This window comes from Balaenoptera musculus, chromosome 20 (assembly GCF_009873245.2).
Source record: "Balaenoptera musculus isolate JJ_BM4_2016_0621 chromosome 20, mBalMus1.pri.v3, whole genome shotgun sequence".
Classification (NCBI taxonomy): Eukaryota; Metazoa; Chordata; class Mammalia; order Artiodactyla; family Balaenopteridae; genus Balaenoptera; species Balaenoptera musculus.
In genome coordinates this window covers 39,700,893-39,721,548 of record NC_045804.1, presented here as the reverse complement: position 1 = coordinate 39,721,548, position 20,656 = coordinate 39,700,893, and the positions used below count along the sequence as shown (strand labels likewise).

The 20,656-nt window shown below is 56.1% G+C and overlaps 1 protein-coding gene across 1 annotated transcript in view; it reads left to right on the top strand.

Annotated features, from left to right (window-relative positions):
- The first annotated feature begins 805 nt into the window (after positions 1–805).
- TMEM132E (transmembrane protein 132E) overlaps positions 806–20,656 on the top strand; it is a 52,485-nt gene continuing 32,634 nt past the window's right edge. The window contains exon 1 of the mRNA XM_036835418.1: positions 806–1,965. Coding sequence (XP_036691313.1) covers positions 1,899–1,965 — 67 coding nt within the window. The 5' untranslated portion in view covers positions 806–1,898. The remainder of the gene's footprint in view (positions 1,966–20,656) is intronic.

Genomic DNA, 20,656 nt, shown 5'->3' with positions numbered 1-20,656 from the left:
GCCGCAGCCGGCCGGCCCCACTGGGGCCCCAGCGCTAGCCTGCTCTGGGGAGGAAAAATAAAACATGAAACAGGGGTTAGCGGAATCGTGAGGTCGGCCCTTGCCCAAGTCTCGTTAAGGAGACGCGCGCACTCCCAGGCTGGGAATGCGGAATGGACACGTGGACAGAGGAGGGGGAGCTGGGGCGCGAGGCAGGGCCGGGCGGGGGTGGGGGGGCGTCTCCGTGGCGCGCGAGTTGTGGGCCGCGCGCTCCGGGGCCACGTGACCACGGGGAATCGGGGAGGGGAGGGGAAGGGAGCGAGCGCGCCAGGCTCGGCGCCCGCTACTGCCGGGGTGGGCGCTGAATCCCGGACGAGGGAGGAGGGCGGGCGAGCGCGAGTGTGTGTGTTGCTCTCGAGTCATTTACGGCGGAGCAGCCGGCGCGATCGCCGAGGAGGCGGCGGCGGCAGCGGCTGCTTCGTGCAACTGTGGCTCCCCCCACCTCCTCTTCCTTTTTGCTCCTTGATTCTTCTTCTCCCCTCACACTGGTCCATGGGGAGCCGGCCCCCCTGCTGGCACCTCCTCTCCACTCGGCTCCGTAGGAACCAGCTGCCGCCTCCCTGGCCGCGGGCTGCGCGGGCGCCCGGTGCCCCGGCCCCTGGCGTGGCGCCCGGGTCTCGCTGCCCGCAGCCCAGGCAGGCGCGGCGCTCCGCTCACCCAAACTGACTCCGAGAGAGAGAGCGAGCGAGCAGATGCCCGGCTGCACCGAGACATCGGGCATCCGGGGGCAGGGCGGGGGCGGCGGGGAGGAGGAGACATCGGAGACTCTGAACCCCGGAAAAGTTCAAGGTTTGTTCAGGTTCCCCCGGGGAAGGCGAGGAGCGAGGCGGAGCAGCGTGGCCCTCTGCTGAGACAGCGAGACCTGGGAGGAGAGGGGGGCGACCCGGGGCTGCCGCGGGCTGGCCGAGCCCCTCTCCATCCTACGACGCTCACGGCCAGGAGGCTGGAGTCGGCGCACGGGGCAGGAAGGGCTGGGGTCAGGCGCAATAGCCGGGTTTCCCGCTCACTCGCTTCTCCACACCCCATCTCCATGGGGCAGCCCGTTCCGGCCGCGCCACCCTCGCGCCAGCCGCGGTGCCGCTGCCCAGGCAGGCGGCGCTGAGCCTGCCTTCGTGGAGCCCGGGCCCTGATCGAGACTGGCGATAGCGCGCTGGAGCCAAGCAGGGAGCTCGGCGAGGGCACAAGCCGCGGGCTGCCCATCTCGGGCATTCGGTCCGGGCGTTGCCTCGGGTCGTGGCGACCCGCGTCGCCGGTCTCATCACTGCACGGAAACTTTTCCTTCTCCAGATGGATTAAAGTTGCCTGTATTTTCTCTTTCTCTGCGAAAGAAATCATTCATTTGCACCTAACCTGGGATTTTTATGCTGGAGCTGCGGCTGCAGGGCGCTCAGAGGAAGGAAGCCGCGCTATCTATGTGGGGTTACTACCGAAACCGAAGAAACTGGGGTTTGCATCGGAAATCTGCACCCTCGAACGAGTTCGGATTCGAGCCGGACCGCGGGGCTGTGGAAACCGACACTTGGCCCTAGGCAACCCGCGAGACGCCAGTGGCCACCCGGCCCCAGGGCCGCACGTGCGGCTCCCCCCTAGCCGCACAGATCCTGCAGGGGGCACCAGCCGGGAGGTGGAGCTCCTCCCGCCTGGTGCTGCGACCCCACCAGTTCCGAGGGTGTAGCCGGCGGCGCCCGGGACGCCCCCTCCCCTCAAAGTGTCCCCGAATTGCACTCCCTGGCCCCCAGAACCTCAGCAGAGACAGCCGGGCGCCACGGCCACCCTAAGTTGGATGTGACCAAGCCCAGCCTGGGCCCAAGTCGTCGTCGACCGTGCCCCCTCGGCCCCCTCCCGCTCCCTCCTCGGCCATGGCCCCAGGGATGCCGGGCCGCGGCGGCGCCGCCCTGCTCTGCCTCTCGGCGCTGCTTGCCCACGGTGAGTATCGCGGCGCGGACTCGGGAGTGAAGATGCGGCGGGAGCCGCTGGAGGGGGCAGAGAGGAGCCTGGAGAAGGAGAACCTCCACCCCCGGACTCGCAGCCGCCGCTCCCAGCTTAGCATCTCGGGCGGCAGCTCGAGTTACCTCCAGCCCCCAAACCCTTCGGCGGGAGCGGAGGCTGCGAGGCCCGCCCTGCGGACCGAATACGGCGCCGGAAAAGGGCGAGAGGGGGTACCGCTCCAACCTCCTCCTGGTTAGAGAGCAGGGTCCAAACCCGGGAGTCTGGGGGCGTGTCCGCCCACGGAAATCTAAAGGGACCCGAGGGATCCGCTGGATCGCGTCCGGGCCGCCCCTCCTGCCACTCCCAGCCCGGCAGCCGGCGGGGCTGAGGGCTGCTGGGGACCGCGGGGATCGTGTCTACCCCCGCCCCTGGCGCGCAGGCCGGTGCGGGGCCGCGCCGCCCGCTGCCTCGCTTCCTGCGGCGGTCCTGGAGAAGGGAAGTGGACAGGGGCCCGGGGATCGCCTGCCCGCCGTCCTGTGAGTTGCATCTAAATGGCCGGCTTAGCCGAGCCAGAGGGCGGGGGTCTGGGCAGCGGGCGCAGGCCCGGGCGGCGGGCCGCGGGCGGAGCGAGCGGGCTCCGCGCTCTCGCGTTCTGCAATCTGTTGCGTCTGCTCCCCGGGCTCGCCCCGGGCTCCGCGGTAAAGGGGGTGGGAGAGGGAGGAGCCGGGGTTGGCGCGCTTTGGCACTGGGACAGCAGCGATATGGGTGGGGGACCTAGGGTCGCGGAACAGCCCCCCAGAGTGGGAACTCAGATCCGACGGGAGGAGGCTGCAGCGGGCCTTCCGCAAGCTGGAGGCGCTCCAGGAGGCGAGGGGCGCTGACCGAGGAGGGAGGGAGAGAGCTGGGGGGGGGGAGGGGAGAATGGAGAAAGAGAGGCTCTCTGCCCCCTCCCAACGGGAAACGAACGGAGCGGGCACATAGTTCCCCAACCAGCAAGGGATGGGGGACTTGGCTGCCCCACGCCGAGGGATGAGCCTGGACAGCCTGGAGAGGGGCTAGCATGGAGGGGGCAGTGGGCTCTCCGCGTTGGCGGAGGACCTTCCATGTGCTCTGCTCAGCTTTTGCCCACGGCTGCCCGGTCCCTAGGAGCCTGCCCGGCGGGCCGTGAGCGCGCCCAAGGTCTCTAACCAGCGGCCTCTCTCACCCAGACCGAGGCGCCTTCTCAAGGTTGAAAGAATAAGGAGAAGGATGGGTTCAGGGAAGCTAGGGTCCTGAGGCTAGGATGGGGTGGGGAACAGGCTGACCTCCCTCTACGAGTAGATTGGTTCTCCCCGGCTTCAGGGAGGGGGTGGCTCGGGGTTGGGGGGCTGTTTTGCGTTCATTTCACCAGGCACAGCCAACCTCAGTTCTTTATCAGAAGACTGGGCAGGGGGAGTGCTGCTGGGAACCAGAAATCTCGGGCTCCGTGTGCAAGACTGAGGGCGGGGAGGAGGTGGGGAGAGGGGACTCTGGATGTCTGCGCACTGGAACTGCAGGGGCTAGGCTTGTGACCCGGACCCAGTGAGCAGGGAGTTTGGGGGCGCAGCAGGAGGAAACCCAGCTCAGGCCTGGGTCTAGGCGTGGTTCTGCCCCCATCCCCTGCGTCTTGCTCCCAGAGCTCCCTTCCGAAAGCCCAGCCATGGCCTCACCTCCAGGCAGCTCAGACACTCTTATTGGGTTCCGACGGCCCACCTTTCTGACCCCTCAGCCTCCAATTAAGGATCCTTTCCCCTCCCTCACCTGCCAGAATCTTGTCGGCATCCTAAAACCCAGCCCCAGTAGCCTTGCTGTCCTGGCATTGCTTCTCTTGGAATAAATCTGCCTCCTCTTCTCCTTAGATGTCGGTGTCTTCTCTGTACCCAGTTAGTCCTGGAGTGGTGGAGGCAGCTGGTGGGCTTATACTGCTCTGTCCCCCACACAGCCAGCGCTTAGCACAGTGCGCGGGACACCCAGGGCCCAGGATTGGCTGGTGATTAGAAGGAAGCTATTTGAGGAGGTGGAGCATGGGTCCCCCACTGGGCAGGCATTTCCCCCTCCTGATTATCTGTCTCCCTTTCCAAGTTTCTTCCCTGAATCCCCAGCCCATGCCTCAGACTCCCCTTCCTTAGGGAAGGGTACCAGCAGATGCTCAAAGCTTGGGGACCCCCCTCCCAGATGGATAAGGCCAAAGAAGTTCCTCCCGCAAAAATACCATCTCACCTGGGTTTCCCCTTCAGGAATACCTAACACCCACCCACCCAAACCATGCCTTTATCAGGAAAAGGGTACATGGATTTAGTCTCATTTCAAGCTAACTCTTGGTAGGGTTTTCAGGGCTCTTCAAAGATGCTGGAGCGGGAGTACAGTTGCACTTTTTCGTGCCTGGCAGGCTACCGAGGCCACAGGGCTCTGACCACACAGCCAGACCGGGAGCCAAATAGCCTGGGTTTCTGACTCTGGCGCCATCGGGCAGGGTGACCTCGGGCTGCCTCCCTCATGTTCCCCATCTTCCCCAAGCAGTGTGGCCCCTGGCCCATCCCTCCCCTTCTCACTCTCTGCCAGGACTGCTGGGCAGATACCATGTGTGAACGGAGTCCCACTACCTTTCAGGGCCCAGCTCAGCCTCTGGGGTGGCAGGCCCTACACTGCTGTCAGTCTCAAGGCTTCTGCCAGAAACCATCCGAGAAGGCCACTTTCCTTCATCTGGTCTCTGGGGAGGTGTTCTGCTCCATTTCTAGTTTGGATAGGAGTTTAGCAAGGCATGGTGGTTGTTTAACCTGTTAGAGGACTGATTATGTCAGCTTCCTACTCAGTAACCTTCACTGGCTCCCCACTGCCTGTAGGATCAAGAATACACTCTTTGCCCCCTCAACATACAAGGCCCTCTGTGATCTTGTCTCAATCTACATCTTCACTTTTGCGGTACTGTCCCCTCTCCATCCTTCGTGCATCTTATGAGATATTGCTCCTTTCACCTTCCTGCCTTTCTGCTTTTGCACCCACCAGCCCCTTCATCTGGAATACCTTGCCTCCAGAAATCCTTACCTTGCCTTCAAAGCCCAACTGAAACATCACCTCCTCCAGGGAGTCTGCCTAGATTACCCCTTGGCTGCTCATCAGCAGCTCCTAACCCCCAACAGAAGTAATTGGTCTCTTTCCTGTGCTGCCTTGGCCCTTCATGCTGCCTTCCCAGCACTCCTCAGGAACGGCAGTGTGTGTGTGGGCATATTTATGGGCATATCTATACATGTACCCCTCCTGATCCCCACACACTTGCATTTAGGGCAAGAGCCATGGCTTCTTCGGTTTTGCCCCACTCTCCAGTGATTGACACATAGTAGGCACTCAAAAGAAATGAATGGGGTGTGAACATAACTCTGTTGGGGGCCCTCGCAGTGTCAGTTGAAAAGGGAGCTCTGGGGTGTGAGGCAGAAGAGGGGAGGGGAAGGAGACAGACAGAGACACCAGGAAGAGAGCAAGGGGATGGGAAAGAGCCGTGCCATACCCCTCGAGTGGCCCGTACAGGATATACGTGTCTGGGGTGACGTGTTGTAACACGGATGTGAATGTAGTGTCCCATCATGCTCCGAATACATGATCTCAAATGCATGTGTCCTCACCTTTGTGGTCACCAGCCTGACTTCTCTTCCGGGATGTGTCTGTGCTCTCCCCAGCCCACCGATTACCCACGTTCTGGGCTCCTTTGGAGATGGAGGGAGGACACAGCAGGAGGACAGGGTCAGTGCTGGCCTTGGGAGGCTCCCTCACCACTGGGAGTGAGGAATGATGCTTCCCCCTTCCCCCTCTACACACACCCATCTTCCTGGCCACATGGAGCCCTATGCCACAACACAGCCTTGTTAATGTTTAAGACCAGTAGGTGGGGATGTGTTATAAACTTGGTGGCAGAAAATGAGCTGCATTGGAATCCATTCTGAGGATAGTGCTTGGCTGAAGGAGGGAAGGCCACTTTGGAACACCAGAACGGGACCCGGGCATCTCCTAAGCCCTCCCTGGGGGCTTGTCTGAAAGTGATAGATCCCAGGCCTGAGATCGGTAGTGAGTGCTTGTGATGCTGCAGAATCTGAGAACTGGAGAGGCACCAACTCCAACCTGGGGCAGAGGGGATGGGGGGCGCGGTGGTCTCTCTTCGTTGCCCTACCCACAATGATGGCCGTTCACAACACCGAAACTAAAAGAGATCACAGAACCTGCAAATCCTACCTTTGTGCGGATGTGGAAATGGACACTCGGAGAAGGAAAGGGACCGGCCAAGGTCATCCTGCCAGTTCATTCTGGAACCAGGACTAGCACCAGAGCCCAAAGGGGTTTCCTAGATTGGAAGTCTGCTCCAGGCCCCTCGGCAGAGATTCCACCACCTCTGTCGTCCCCTCTGTCTGAGGCTTCGGCTTCATACAAAGATCTCTGGCCTCAAGCTAGCCTCGGGTCCCAAGCAGTCGAGGTAATCAATCACCAGTAGTGTTAATAAACCTTGCCAAGCACTACAGAGGGCACATGGAGGGGCTCAAAACCTGATCTTCGACTCCTTTTCATGAGCTTGAAGTGCAGTTGGGGAGATGAGAAAAAGGCCCCCATTCTGAAATTCAAGGCGTTCTGGATCCCTGGGACCCATCATTTAGAGGTTCAGATCCTGACTTTGTCATCAACTTGCTGCGTAACCACAGGACAGTCACCTCCCTCTCCAAGTCTTGTTTTCCTCCTCTGCAGAGTGAGAGGAGGCGATGCCCGCCAAGCCCCCTTCCAGCTCACTTGTTCTGCCACAGAGAAGCCTCTTGTCATCTCCCTTGTCTCTCCACCCCACACCCATGCTCCTTCCACAGAGGCCAGCCACAGACGCTAGCAAATGGATAGGATTCTTCCTCCCCGTTTCCTCCCCAGGGTCTTCCTTACCTCTTCCTTGCCAGTGCTCAGCACAGAATTTTAATACGAGATTAATGAACCGGTTGTGGGGTGACTTTTTTTTTTTTTTGAAAATAAATTAATTTTTCTATTTTCTTGCTCTGTCGTTTTAAATGAAAAGTGGGCCTCCTTATCATCAATTCAGCTGGCGGTGCCATACTCCAGCAGTCCCCAAGGATGGGGCTGTGTATCGGGGAGCACCGACTCTCTGCCAGCTACGGCATCAGTCTCTGGAGGACCAACGGGCTGCCGGGGAGGGGGCGGGGCACGCACTAAGACAGGTGAGGCCGGTGTGGTAACAGAGGGGACAAGCCACTCTTGGGAGATAGGCTGAGGGTCCAGAAATCATTATCTCCTTTCCTCTGCCAAGTTTGCCCCTCTCTGCTCCTCCTCCACCGCCTCCCCCCCAGGTCCCCCCCCTCCACTCCACCGCCCCAGGCCCTGCTGGCTGTCAGACAACCAAGCAGGATGAAGTGGAAAATGGAAGCAATTACCTGGATTATTCAATGCTTGTTGCACAAATGAATGAACGCAAGAATGAATAATTCAGTGCAGAAGAAAAAAAGGGTAGAAAAGGTAATTGAAGAAAACCCTTTTAGGTCCAAATTATCTAGATAATTATCTGCCTTTGGAAAGTTCTGCTTTTTATCAGACTTGAATCCTTCCTGCTGCATTCTCACCCACACCTTTTTTGGCCCATGAGAGTGGGCAACTGGTTACTCTCTTCTCTTGAGTGACTTCCTGTTCAATTTAAACTGAAGGGCGATGGGCAGGAGGAATTTCTCAGCTTCTCTCTGTTTCCTGAGCCCACCTCTCAGGATCCTCAGAGCTGGGAGAGTGATGTGCCCAGGATCACCTGGATAAATGGATGACACTCAAAATGGTCCAGGTTCTCAGAGGCACCCCATCCAAGGATCCAGGTCTGGACAGCATCAGACCTTACAGGGCGAGCCCTTAACCCTGGGAGAGAACAGGCAACCAGGACACCCTCAAGCCCAAACCCCTCCCCAGGAACACAGCCCCAGAGGTGGTCAGCCCTTAAACAGAATCAGCCAGAGTCACGTTGAGTGACAATCTCTCTGCTTTTCTGCGGGAGAGAAGGGGAGGAGGGGAAATGGTTCCTGTCCTTGGGGATCGCTATGACAAGGGAGTCATTCCCATCTTCAGAGAGGCCCTAATCTGTTGAGGGAGGCACAGCCCCAGCCCTCCGAGGTGGCCTTTGTCCTCTTGCACATTGAGGGTCCGATGGTGAGAGACAAGATGACCGCCTTTGCCCAGAGGTTGTAGGACCGCACCTTGCAGGCCTCCACCCACCCTCCCTCAGCCCCCAAGGCTGGTGGGGAGCCTGGCTCAGGGCCAGGAGCAAATGTATTTTTGGTGGCTTGGTACAGATGATGCAGCAGACTTGTCACGGCAGGAGAAAGGTGTCGGTGGGAGCTGGCAGTGCAGCGCACTCAAATGCACACCCACACGGTCACGGGCACTCACCCGTACACTTGAGGGTCCCAGCAGTTCTTTGGAGTTTAGATCCATGATCTCATTTGGTCACTGGGAGACCAGTGACCGCCAGGTAAAGGCAGCAACTAGGATCCCATTTCACAGAGGGTAAAGCTGAGGCTCAATGGAGACCTGGCCACACCAGCTCTTGAGGTCAGGTTTTCTGACCATGAATACAGAGGTCTCCTTGACGTACCCCTCTGTCTCATGCACACAGGGAATAAGCACAGATGGGGACTGACAGCCACGCGCCCGCATACCTGAGCGAGGCCCACCCATCTGGCTGCACTCATCTCTCCAGTCCTTTACATGGGTCACGTGCTTTTCCATGTCAGAGCCTCTGTATGTACTGTTCCCTCTGACCAGAACACTCTTCTGCCCCATCTCCTACTCAGCCTTTAGACCCAAGTGGATCCACACTTCCTCCTGGAAGCCTTCCCTGATTCTGAGTTAAACAAAGACCCACCAACCCCAGCCACTCATTTCCAATTTGCTCTCTTTGTAAACTGCACTGCCTGGCCCCCTCGCTGGCATTAAACTTGAATGGACCTGGAAGTTGTGTGCCCTCTTCCCGGTGATGTATCCCCCGGGGTCTATTGGGATCTCTGGAATAAAGTAGGCATTTAACAATTTGTCAGACGAGTCGCTGAATGTACACTTGTGCACATACGTGTACGCACAGACCGCTTCCCTGTCTCTCAGCAAGTATTCAGTTATTGCCTACTGTGGGCCAGGCACTGTTCCAGGCACTTGGTCTTAATCCACGAATACAGCAAAAAGCCCTGCACTCATGGAGCCTTTATTCTTGCAGGGGGCAGAGAGGAGGCCACAGTAAATAATAAATACATACAATAAGTAAATTATATGTCAGAAGGCAACAAGAGCTGAGGAAAATAAAAGAAAGGTAGGGTATGGGAAATGGGAATCCCAGCGTGTGTGTGTGTGTGTGTGTGTTGGGAGGGGTTGTGCAGTATTAAAATGAATCTTCACTTGATTAAATGTTATTAAGCAGACTTGAAGGAGGCAAGGGAGCATACTAAGCGAATAACTGGATATCACATTGGGACCAGTCCTAGGGCAGGTCCATTCAAGCTGGACCATTCAAGACAGCAAGGAGGCCAGAGGGGCTGGAACACAGTGCAGGCTGGGAAGGGTGCAGGGAGATTAAGTAGGTAAGGGAGGCCCTAGAAGATTACCCGGTAAACTGAGGGAACTGGGGAGCCATAGCGGGCTTTGGAGTGAGAGTGACCTGAGCTGCTGCCAGCTGCAGGCTGGCAGAGCCCCCGACCTGTGGGGGTAGGGACCCCACCCCCTGTGCCACAGAGGGGACCTCTGTCTGCTCTCCTTAGCTCCTTGCCCCGCACAATCTTGGCTGTGGCTGTCTTTCCTGCCACGGCGCGGCCACCCCATCGGAGGCAGGACCAGGGTGTGCAGGGGGCAGACTGCTGCAGAGACCATCCAAGGATTTGCAAGGCTGGCTTCCAGACCCGCCCAGCCGAATTAGCTATCTGGCCATCCAGACCTCTTCCATGGACTCGAGCTTCCTGTACGTAAAATGGGGCTGCAGCAAAATCCAGTCTGCCTGGATCTCTGAGAAGTCCCACAGCGACTCCGGATTACCTGTTGCTTTGACCTCTCTGCCTGTCCCTGTCTTACGTCTGCAAGTGCTCAGCTGGTGGCCCCTTCCTCCCACGACTGGACCCCTGCCACCACAAGACCACTGCAGCCCATGCCTCTTAGCCAACGAGGTGACCTGCCCTGAGCTGACCCACTGCCCTGTCATGAGTCTCCCCAAGTCACCCCAGTCTCCCCTGCCCTGTCCCTTCTGGGGAGAGACAGGCACGTGGGGCCTTTGTCCAATAGGAAGGAACTCTTGGATTGGAAATAGGAAAAATTGCCATTTTCTCAGCTGCCAACACAGCAGAGAAATGATCTCAGTTTTCTGTGGCTGTTCCCGACAGGAGAAAAACTGCCAACCGCCAGCCCCGTGCATGAGAGGTCTGAGATGCTGAGGAAAGGGAGCTGGAGCTGGGGGAGGTGGCAGGGTGAGAAGCCGGGGTGGGAGTGGGGCTGGCTTGGTGCAGAGGACTGAGCTCCCCACTGGGCTGCAGTGCTCCTGCCTGGGAAGCCCTTCCCCACCCAGCGCCCGCCGACCACCCACCTGGGTCCGAGCAGCTTTTGAACTATCTAGTTATCTTAATAGTCACTTCTACTAACTGAGCACCTAATATGTGCCATGCCCTGTGCTGGGCACCTTTGGAGCCAGCAGACTGTTCGGTCTCTCCTTACATTCATAGTTCTCCTTGACCCTCACCTTTTCCCTGCACTCGGCTCTAACACCAACCTGCCTGGCTTTGTCCATCCCCTTGTGATTTCTGGGCAAGTTACTTAACCACTGTGCATGTTTCCTCATCTGCAAATGATTATAAAAATACCCAACTTAGAGGGTTGTTGTGATGAGTCATTATTCCAAGTCAGATATTGAGAATAGTGCCTGGCACAGAGTGTCTGAAAATGATAGCTCTCAGTATGATTGTTATTAATATTATCAGCACATGCCAGGCACTGTGTTAAGTGTGAAAATGAAGAAAATACAGGGCCTGTCCCACGAGGAGCTTCTAAGGCGTTGTCCTGGGGAGATGAGCTGTTTCTCCACAGATTGTGATAAAATTCTGCCATAGACACGTTGGAAGGGATACAGGGTTATGAAGGGAGAAATCTCGTATCTGCTAGAGAAATCAAGGAAGACTTCATGGAAGAGGTGCCACTGCAGAAGGCCTTAACCCAGGTTCAAGAATTCTGCCTCTTAAGACTAATCAGTCAGCATCCACTCTGTGTCCGAGACCCTGAGGAAGACAGAAACATAGGGCAAAAATGGTCCCTAGCCTACCAGCTCTGAGTCCAGCATGGGAAGAGCCACAGCTGCCTGTGAGGGAATAGCAGGCAAGGGGGCTAAATGCAGGGTTACCTGGATGATCTCTTAAGACCTCTCAGAACTTTGACCCTGTGCTCCCTGGAGCACTGGGGAGCTGTGGAGTATTGTGGAGTGAGGGAGTGGCTTGATCAAAGCAGGGATCTAGCAACAATGACTTAGCTGAGGGCAATTTGCAGATTGGAGCAATATTGAAGGAAGCTGTTCCAGCAGCTGATCTGGGAGTGAGGGCTCTTGGGATGGGGAATGACCATTAGAAGTCATCAGACACATGGCAGACAACCGGGGAGACGAATCTGAACGCCAGCTCTGCCACTTAGCAGCAGCCTGACCTCTCATTTCTACTCCTTGGTTTCCGCCTCTGTAAGATAGGATGGCGAATGGGGAGCCTGTAGCGTACGGCTCAGTATTTGGAGCTTTTTTATTATTTTAGCAGCTAAAGCCCAGAGAGCAGAAGGGACTTGCCTGTGGCTCACAGCCAGTTCTGACCCCCTTGGGTGGGGACGGGAATGTCTTTATTGTCTGGTCAGGAGTACTGGGGAAGGTGGCCCAGTGAGAGCACTGAGACAGACAGGATCTCTCTCACAATTTTTAATAGAGGCCCAGCCTCCCTCCTCTTCCCTCACCCTGGCAGCCAGAAGCTCAGGGGTCCGATCCATCCAGGGTCACTGTCAGTGACTGAGGCTCCAGGAAAGCCTCAGAAGAAGCCAGTCACGTCAGACTGTGGTTTTCGAGTCGCCCAAAACCAAACATAGGTTGGAATCGTAGCCCTGCTGCTGTGTCGCTAGGTTACCCGGGAGCACTTGCCTGCCTTGTCTCCCTGAGCCTCAGCTTCCCCATCTGCAGAATGGGCATAATAGCATCACTTCTCTCTGCTGTGCTGCCATAAGGATAAGAAACCAGTGTACATGGACGTGCCCAGAACAGAAGCTGTGTGCCTGCCCGAGGGGCTCAGGAAACAATCAGCAGGTTTGTTTCCTTCCTTTCTTGCCCGGTGCCAGGCCTCACTGCCAGGAAGCATGTTTAAGACAGTGCCAAAGAGTTCCCGGAGAGCTGTTTTCTGGTGGTTGGGTTTTTTGGTTTGGTTTTGTTTGGGGTCTTATTTTTTTTTTTTTACCCTCGATGCCTCCTAGCAACATGTTGCTTGTTTTAAAAACAACAGTGGCCAGCTGCCGGCCCCTCTCCCTCCCCCCTGCCTCCCTCCTTCCCTTCCCAGGAAAACAGCTTCAAGCATCGCCCCCACTTTCCAGGGTCTCTCCATCCCAGGGCGGAGGAGGCCTTCCTGGGAATGCAGCTGGACCCAGAGCACACAATGCCAGGGTGGGTACCTGGCCCTTGAGGCCACGGCTTCCCAATATTTGCATCTCCTCTATGGCAGCCCCCAAGGTGGGCATAAAGGCTACCTGTACACCATCAGGGCAGGCAGCCTGTGCCATTGCCAGAAATCAGGTGTAAGGATACAGGGAGATTCTGACAGAGCACAGGCATCTCTGAAGCACTTCTGCTGCTGCATCCTGCAGCCTGAAAGCTCGTGGACACCCTGGTCCCAGAGCTGACCCCTCCCGCTGCCCATCCTGTAGGGGTGTGGGGGGCTGGGTAAGGAGAACAGGCAGAACTCAGTGCGTGGTCTCTGTAACCATTTATAATTCATCGTGAGCCCTTAGGAGTCGCTCAAATGTCCCAGTCCACCCAGAGGACCCTCGTCTCCCCAGCCTCCCACCGGGTTCCTCTGTCCCGGGTGTTCTTTCAGCCAACTGCTTGCCTTCAGACAAATCTTTTCCTCCTGCTGCAGTTTAGTTTCCCTGCCCGCGAGAGCAGGGTTGCCGTGCTGCATCAGTGCCGTCCAACAGAAACGTACCACGAGCCACATGTGTAATTCCAATTTTTCTAGTTACCACGTGAGGAAAGTAAAACGAAACAGGTGAAATGAATTTTAGTAGTATGTTTCAACCAAAATATTCAAAAGATGATCATTTCAACATGTAATCAGTGTAAAAATAGTTAATGAGATTTTTACATTCTTTTTTCTCCCTTTTGTGTTACATCTTCGAAACACCCCATGCAATTTACACTGTCAGCAACACATCGCAACTCCATCACAACTGGCCCCATTTCAACTGCTCAATAGCCACACGTGGCAAATGTCTGCCATCCTGGAAGGTGCAGGGCTAGGAGCTCCCCAAGGGCCCTACCACATTCTCCCCTTGGAGGTATTTTCGGGGCCCTGGAGTTAGTGCTCTGGGGACCGGTGAGCCCTGGGGACTCTCTGGGGTCCTTCTCGGAGAGTCCCTGCCCAGCCTAGAGCCCTCTCAGCTCCTCCCCAGCCCTGGCATGGCTCATGCTGGCCTTGGGGACTCCCATTCATGCAGGCAGCAGCTCCCAGATGCCCCCCAGAGGCCACGCTCCTTCCCCCTCTTCCAGGAGATGCTATAGACCATAGGCCCGATCAAGTCACCTTGAACTCACTGAGAGTGAAAGCCAGAGTCCTGCAGGGGCTGACAGGCCACACAAGTGTCCCTTTTCCTGACAATACCTCTCTGGCCATATCTTCCCTGTCACCCACTCAGCTCCGGCCACACTGTCCTTTTTGCTGTCCTCACCCATGCCAGGCGCCGAGCCTCAGGTCCTTGCTACCCCTCTGCCTGGTCTTTTCCTCCAAATAAGCATGACTCATCGCCCCTCTACCTCCTTCAGGTCCGCGCTCAAATGCGTCTTACCAGGGTGGCCCTCCCAGCCTCGCCCTACTTAAAACAGCCCTGCCTGCCCCTCACTCTGCCCGGACCCTGCTCCATTTTTCTCCCCCTGACATACTGTATAGTTATGTTTCTGCTTGTTCATAGACTGACACCTCCTCCCCTTGGAATGGAAGCCCCACGAGCAGGGCCACATCTATTCTGTTCACAGCTGTATTCCCAACTCCTGAACCGGTGCCTCGCCAGAGAAGATGCTCAGTACCTATTGTGTGAAATGAATGAATAGAAACGTTGCTCCTTCCCCTCCTCTCACCATTTCCACCTGGGGCACCACCCAGAAGAAACATCTGGGCGCTAAATGAGTGACAGGGACCAGAGGGGGGGATGTTTATTCCTTCCCGCCTGCCTGCCTTCAGTCACAATCAGCTGCCATATCCTTGCTTTGCGGTCTTGGAAAAATTACGTCACTGCCCTGTGACTCAGTTTCCACATCTATAAAATGGGATAATAAGAGTACCCTCCTCACAGGATTGGGGTAGTGAATAAATAATAAATGCATGGAATGTGCTTGGAGCAGAGCCTGGCTTGTAGTAAGTGCTCAGTAAAAAGTAGCTACAGGTTGATTCAGCTCTTGTTTTTGAACACCTGCTCCAAGCCAAGCACTGTGACAAACACTGATCATACGGCAGGAAGACACGGTTACCAGCCAATGTGGGTCGAGGATGCAAACAATTTCAGTGCAGGGGGCAGAGGGGAAGGCAAACAGAGACTGGCTCACCTGGATTTCGGAAAGGGGCAACCACTGCCAAAATCTCTGTGACCTGGTGCATTGAGCTCCACATGGGGTGACCTTTGTGGAGCAGCCACATGGGGTGACCTTTGTCCACCCACTACAGCAGTGGAAAGACTACAGCACTGCAGCCAGGAAACCTCTACTCTGTTACCGACCTGGGGGGAGTCACTTCTGTTCCCTAAGCCTCAGGCTTCTTATCTGTAAAGTGGGATAATAACAAACAGCACCTGCATCTCAGATCATGGGGATTCAATGAGCTGATGTGTAAAGTACCCAGCACTGCCCAGAGGCTGGATAGACAGGAGATGCTATCAGTACCCTCCCTGCTAAAGAACTGGCCAAAGGGAAGAGAGAGAGTGTGAACCTCCTTGAGTGGTGCCCTGCGTGCAGCTAGCCCTCCATCAGCGCCTGTTGGTTTGCACTCTGAAATTCTCCCTGGACTGTGGCGCAGAGGGGCTACTCAGTGGGGGGAGATACTTAAAGTTAGGGGAGGTAGATGGGAGCTTCAGGCCCCTCTCATCCTGGAACCATCCTTATCTGAAAGATGGGGAGATGAAAGTCCAGACAGGGGAACGATCTTAGCCCAGCACACAGCAGTCAGGCGTGGCAGAGCCGGACCTGAGACTCAGGTCCCTGCTCTCAGGCCAGTGGGCTTGCTGTTGTGTTTTCAGAGGTTTTGCATGAAGGTGTTGGAGGTTGGGGGCAGCGTGGTCAACTATTGCTGGAGGAAGCTGGTTGGTCACAGATTGGGGCTCCCCCCAACCCCCAGTTAGCTTCCCCAGGGGCGTATCCAGGGGAAGAGCCCAGCAGGCATGATGTTTACATGGAGTAACCAGATTCCATCTCCAATAATCGCATCACAAACAGCACGAAATGTGAACTGTGGGGAAGACTTTGCTAAATGTATGACTGGTTTTCTCATTTTCCCTACGCTCCCCTCCCTAGGACCCCCGCCTCTCCTCTTCCACATCATACACGCATGTACACACACACACACACGTGCATTCCCCATGCATCCCATTCGGGCCTCTGATACCAGCCCAGTGAAGGCAACTTTTGTCCTTGTCCAGCCCTAGAAGCGTGACTTCTCTGTCTGGGGGGTAGGCAGGAGATGTGAGTATTTGAAGGTCAGGTTCTCAACCTCGAAGTGTCCCACTGTTCCCAACCATGACCGAGGCATCTGGAGCCATTGGCAGTTGAAAAATGGCTACACTTTATGACTTTATTACAGGTAATCCTCACTGCGAAGTTGATAATCGTGATGCCCATCATGTGGATGAGGAAACTGAGGCTTAGAGAGGAGAAGTGATTGGCTCAGGTCACAGAAGAAGAAGAGGCAGAGAGACTGTGTCTTCCACTCCCCCAGGCCCTAATCTCCTGACTCTGGAGCTCTGGGTCCCAAAGCCCCTCCTCCAGGCCCCAATATCATAGAAGAAGTGACACACTCATTCAGTTTGATCCCAGTATGGTCAACTCACCCATGCAGGTGCCCCGATCACAGAAGGGGAAACCAAGGCAGGGCGGCTGGCTCACCCACCCGTGCCCCCTTCCCTCTTCCTCATGTGTCTCAGCCGTCTCTGCCCAAGATACATCCCCCCCCAGCCATCCCTTTTCCTCGGTCCCTGGCTGCTGCCTAGGGGGGATCCCAGGCAGATATGTCAGACCAGAACCCTCCCCCAACCCACAACCTTCAGAATCCAGAGTCTCCTTCCTTCTCCATATCCCTGCAAAGCCGATCTGCATAAAACCATCCCCGGGCCCTGCCTTTAAAACTCTTCATCTTTTCTCTTCTCCCTAAATGGCCCCTAAATGATTTCTGTAAATTGCTCTAAGTAGCTCAAAAAAAAAAGAAATAATAATAACTCAGCGACTGGCTGCCTGACCGGAATGTCAATGGCTCTCCTCCTGCCTGGCCGCAGCTCCCAGGTCCTTGCTGCTGGGCACCCAGACGCATGCCCCTCTGCAACACACCCAGGAAGGGGTGCATTGCCTCTGAGACCCAGCCTTGCCTCCTCTCTCAAGCAAGAGGCTGCCCAAGTCAAGTGCATCCCCCATGAGACAGGGAGCTCCCCCGGGTAGCAACATCCTTCCCTTCCTTTCCCTAGCCCCAAGACTGCAGACTCTCCCAGGAGAAGCTGGGCCTCCCTCATCACGCTAGGGCTCCTCCAGAGAAGACTGTGCCTCTCTCATCAGACTACGGGCTTCCCCAGGAGAGACTGTGCCTGCCCCATCAGTCAGGGGACTCTCTCTGGGCAGGGCTGCGGGGGGCACTCGGCAGCCCCCTCTGATTCTAACTTTCCTTGTTCCGCAACCAGTTCCCTTACAGGCCCTCACTTCCTTCACCCCGGATTAGAAATCTTGGTCCTGATTCCTAAACTGAGATCTGTTTTATTGATTCATTCATTCATTCATTCATTCTACACAGCTTTCCTCAATACCTACTGTGTTCCAGACGCTGACCGGACATGTGTGTCCTTCTGTAGATTTGGCCCCTTTGAGGCACTCACCCCTGTGACCAGAGCCCCCAGACATGGCCTGGTTCTCCATGGGATAGGGCATCCAGCCAAAGGGCCCTGTGGACATGAACCCAGCCTCAGCCCCTGGTCACCATCATGATCTCCTGGCCTCTTTTCAGTGTGGACCAGAGAGGGGTCCCTCTTGGGGAGCAGAGGCCAGAGGTGGGAGGGACGTGCTTCCTACGAGACCCCAGCCTGGCTCACCCTTCCATCCAGCCCCCTCCTCACTTCCTTCCCATGGAGCTCCACCATCTCCTGGCCACTGGGGGCTGAGATCAGGGCCAGGAGACCTTGATCCAAGCAACCTAGCCCCCAAAATGGTGGTGTGGCCTTGAGCAAGTCCCTTCCCCCTTCTGGGTCTCAGTTTCCCTTTCTGAGATGTGATAAGATTGGACTCAATCATTGATTTTCTGGTTTTTTTTCTTTTTTGGCCAGAGAAATGCATAATGTATATGTAATATATAATATATGATAGCATACAAAATATGTTATATAGAATCCAGATGATATATAATGCAGATCAAAGCAGGGCTGCTGGTTGAATGGAGAGCAGCGGTGTCTCACTGAGTTATCTGCCCCACCCTCTCACCCCATGGCAGCCCTGGAGACCCCCAGAGAGCCTAGCTGGCAAGGTCTGGGTTCACTTAGCCCACCCCTGAGGCCCTGCCACTCTGCCATTGGAGGAATCTGGGTGGTGCTGTTGATGGGGGGTGGTCCCTTCACTTCTGCCACCGATTCCCTGGGACCCCACTCTGTTTCCCAGTTGCGGGGGAAACCCGTGAAAAGAACTGGCTCTTGCCAGCAACCCCTAGGACCTTTGAATGAGTCCAGCCCCCAAGTAGAAAGGCAGGCCTGAGAGCCGCTCAGCAGCCGGCAGGTGAGGCCCAGCCCAGGACAGAAGGCGGGATTGTTCCAGATCCACACAGCCCTTTGTCATCCTCCCTGCACTCTCTTTGATGTGCAGAAGGAGGAAGGAGGGGAACAAACACAGACACAGCCCTCCACTTCCTCTCCGATTTAATTGGAACCCAGTTAAGTGAATAATTGTTACAAATGTGAAATCACCTTCCACCAACTTGGAGGTGGGAGCCTGCGCTCAGCGTGAGCCTGTGAGACCCAGGGTGGGCCCTGGCCCTGGCCCAGCAGTTTAGGGTTTCCATGGGGTGGGGAAGTGGTGACCTGCAGAGCTCCTAACCCCACAGTGGGAAGAGCTGCAGGGCGGTCCAATCCAGCCCCTTTTGCAGGAGCACAGCCTCGGGCCCCCAGCCTCTGATATTCACGTTCAGCCAAACTGTATTGACCCAAGATGTGGACTCGCCATCCCAGGTCCCACAGACCCTTGCCTGGTCCGAGTCCAGGCAGATGGAAATAGTGTCACCGTGGAGGCACGAGTGTGGGTCCCAAGGAGAAACAGAGAGAGGGAGGGGAGTGGGGAGAGAGGGCAGGTATGAGTTTTGGTCGTCTGTGGGTGCAGGGGCAGGGAAGGAAAAATTTTGTGAGAAATAGAACAACCCAGGCAGTGGTTCTCAATCTTGGCTACGCATTCAGGATTTTTTTTTTTTGAATGAATGCTGATGCCTTGGGTCCTAGCCTCAGAGATTCTGGATTCACTAGCCTGGGCTGTGGTCTGGGCTCCCAGGTGATTCTAAATGGAAACCATGATTGAGGCTCACTGCTAGAGCACAACTCCCTAAAAATGGTAGAGGGGGTGGGAAAAGAGTAAGATTCACCTCTCAGGACCCATCCAGAACTTCCGGATTAGTTTGGCTGCGGAGGGGCCTGGGAACCTGCATTCTATAAAGCTTCCTGGAATTAGGATGATCCTAGAGGGGTCGCCTCAATGCTGGGAGTCCCGGTGGGGAGGGGAGACTTAGAAGCCCCAGAGGAGAGGGGCCTTGGGAAGGAGGAGGAGTGTGGAAAAGGTTTTGATGATTGGACTTATCCTATTTTTAAATGATTTGCACAGAGACTTCTTTTCACTTTCTCTCTCATTCTCTTTCTCTCCCTCACTTAGTCCTCTGTCCCAGGACCCAGAACTCAAAGTAACACACTTAGAACCACTATTCAGTCTCATTATACACATAGTAGGTGCTCCATAAATATTTATGGAATTAATTATAGGTAACGTCTCTTTGGTGGGCTGGCCTGGAATGTAACTGTTATTGATATTATTGCCTCTATAGAGAAAGGTGTGGAAATGTGTTTCCCAGTTCTAACAGCCAATTTTCAATGAACTTTTGATAAGTGGCCCATTTATAAGTTGGAGCGAGAGAGAGAGAATGTTCTGCTCTCAAAGAACCTAGCACGGACTCCACCCTTGGGGGTCTGTACTGTGTAATATCAGCACCCAGACTGAAGCCAGTGGAGCATTTATGGAGACAAAGAGAGGAACGTGGTCAGAGGGAGGGGGGTCTGAGTGGCGGATGAGGAGAGAAGCAGGAGGGAAGAGCCCAGAGAAGGGCTGACGCATAAGGGCAGGCAGAGCCACGGGTGGGAGCGGCAGGGGCTAGCGTGTGGCCAGGGCCAGGACGGATCAGTGAAGTACACAGAGCGCGAGGGTACTTTTCGAATGGCCTCAGGTCTTGGTCGGGGATGCAAAGACGGGTCTGACAGATCAAAGATTCCAAGCAGGAAAAATAGAGATGCAACTGGAGAGGGGTTGAGGTCACAGGAGGCCCTGAGGTCACAGGACCGCTGACCTGGAGCTCCTGGGCCCAGGCCCAGCTGCCAGTGGGTGTTGTGGGAAGGGAAGAGGGATGGTCCCCACCAAGGAGCAGGCAGACACCAGGAGGGGATTGGGGGGTGGGGGAAAGAGTGTCCTTCCTGCCTTCTCACGGCACAGGATTTTGGCAGTAACAGCCAAGAGTAATCTTGGTAACGGTGTCACCAGAGACCAAGGAGGGCTCTGGCTCTAAACCTTCTAAGGGTTTGCAGGAGACCCCGGTTTGATCACCAGCCTAGCATCACCCCAGTCATCACGGTGGAAAGCGGAAAGAGAGGAGAGAAGCCGGTCCAGAGCCTGGGGCGCCTTCCCTTCCGTGAGCCTCTGTAAAGCGCAGGGATTGGGCAGCATTTCTGAGAAGGTTTGCTGGTCATTTGGCCCCAGTGGATCCCTCCCTCTCCAAGGGGTGGCCATTGAGCTCAGAATGAGGGGCTTGGGAAGAACCCCCAGCTCCCGGGGCCGCCCCCCTCCCAGATCAGGCTGTCTCTCCTGAAGCCAGGCTTAGCTCCGCAGGGTGCTCTGACCTTGGCCTAAGGCTGTCTTTGTCCCCAAAGTCCCAGCCTGACTTCCTGCTGATGGAGGACTCCAGAGAGGCGG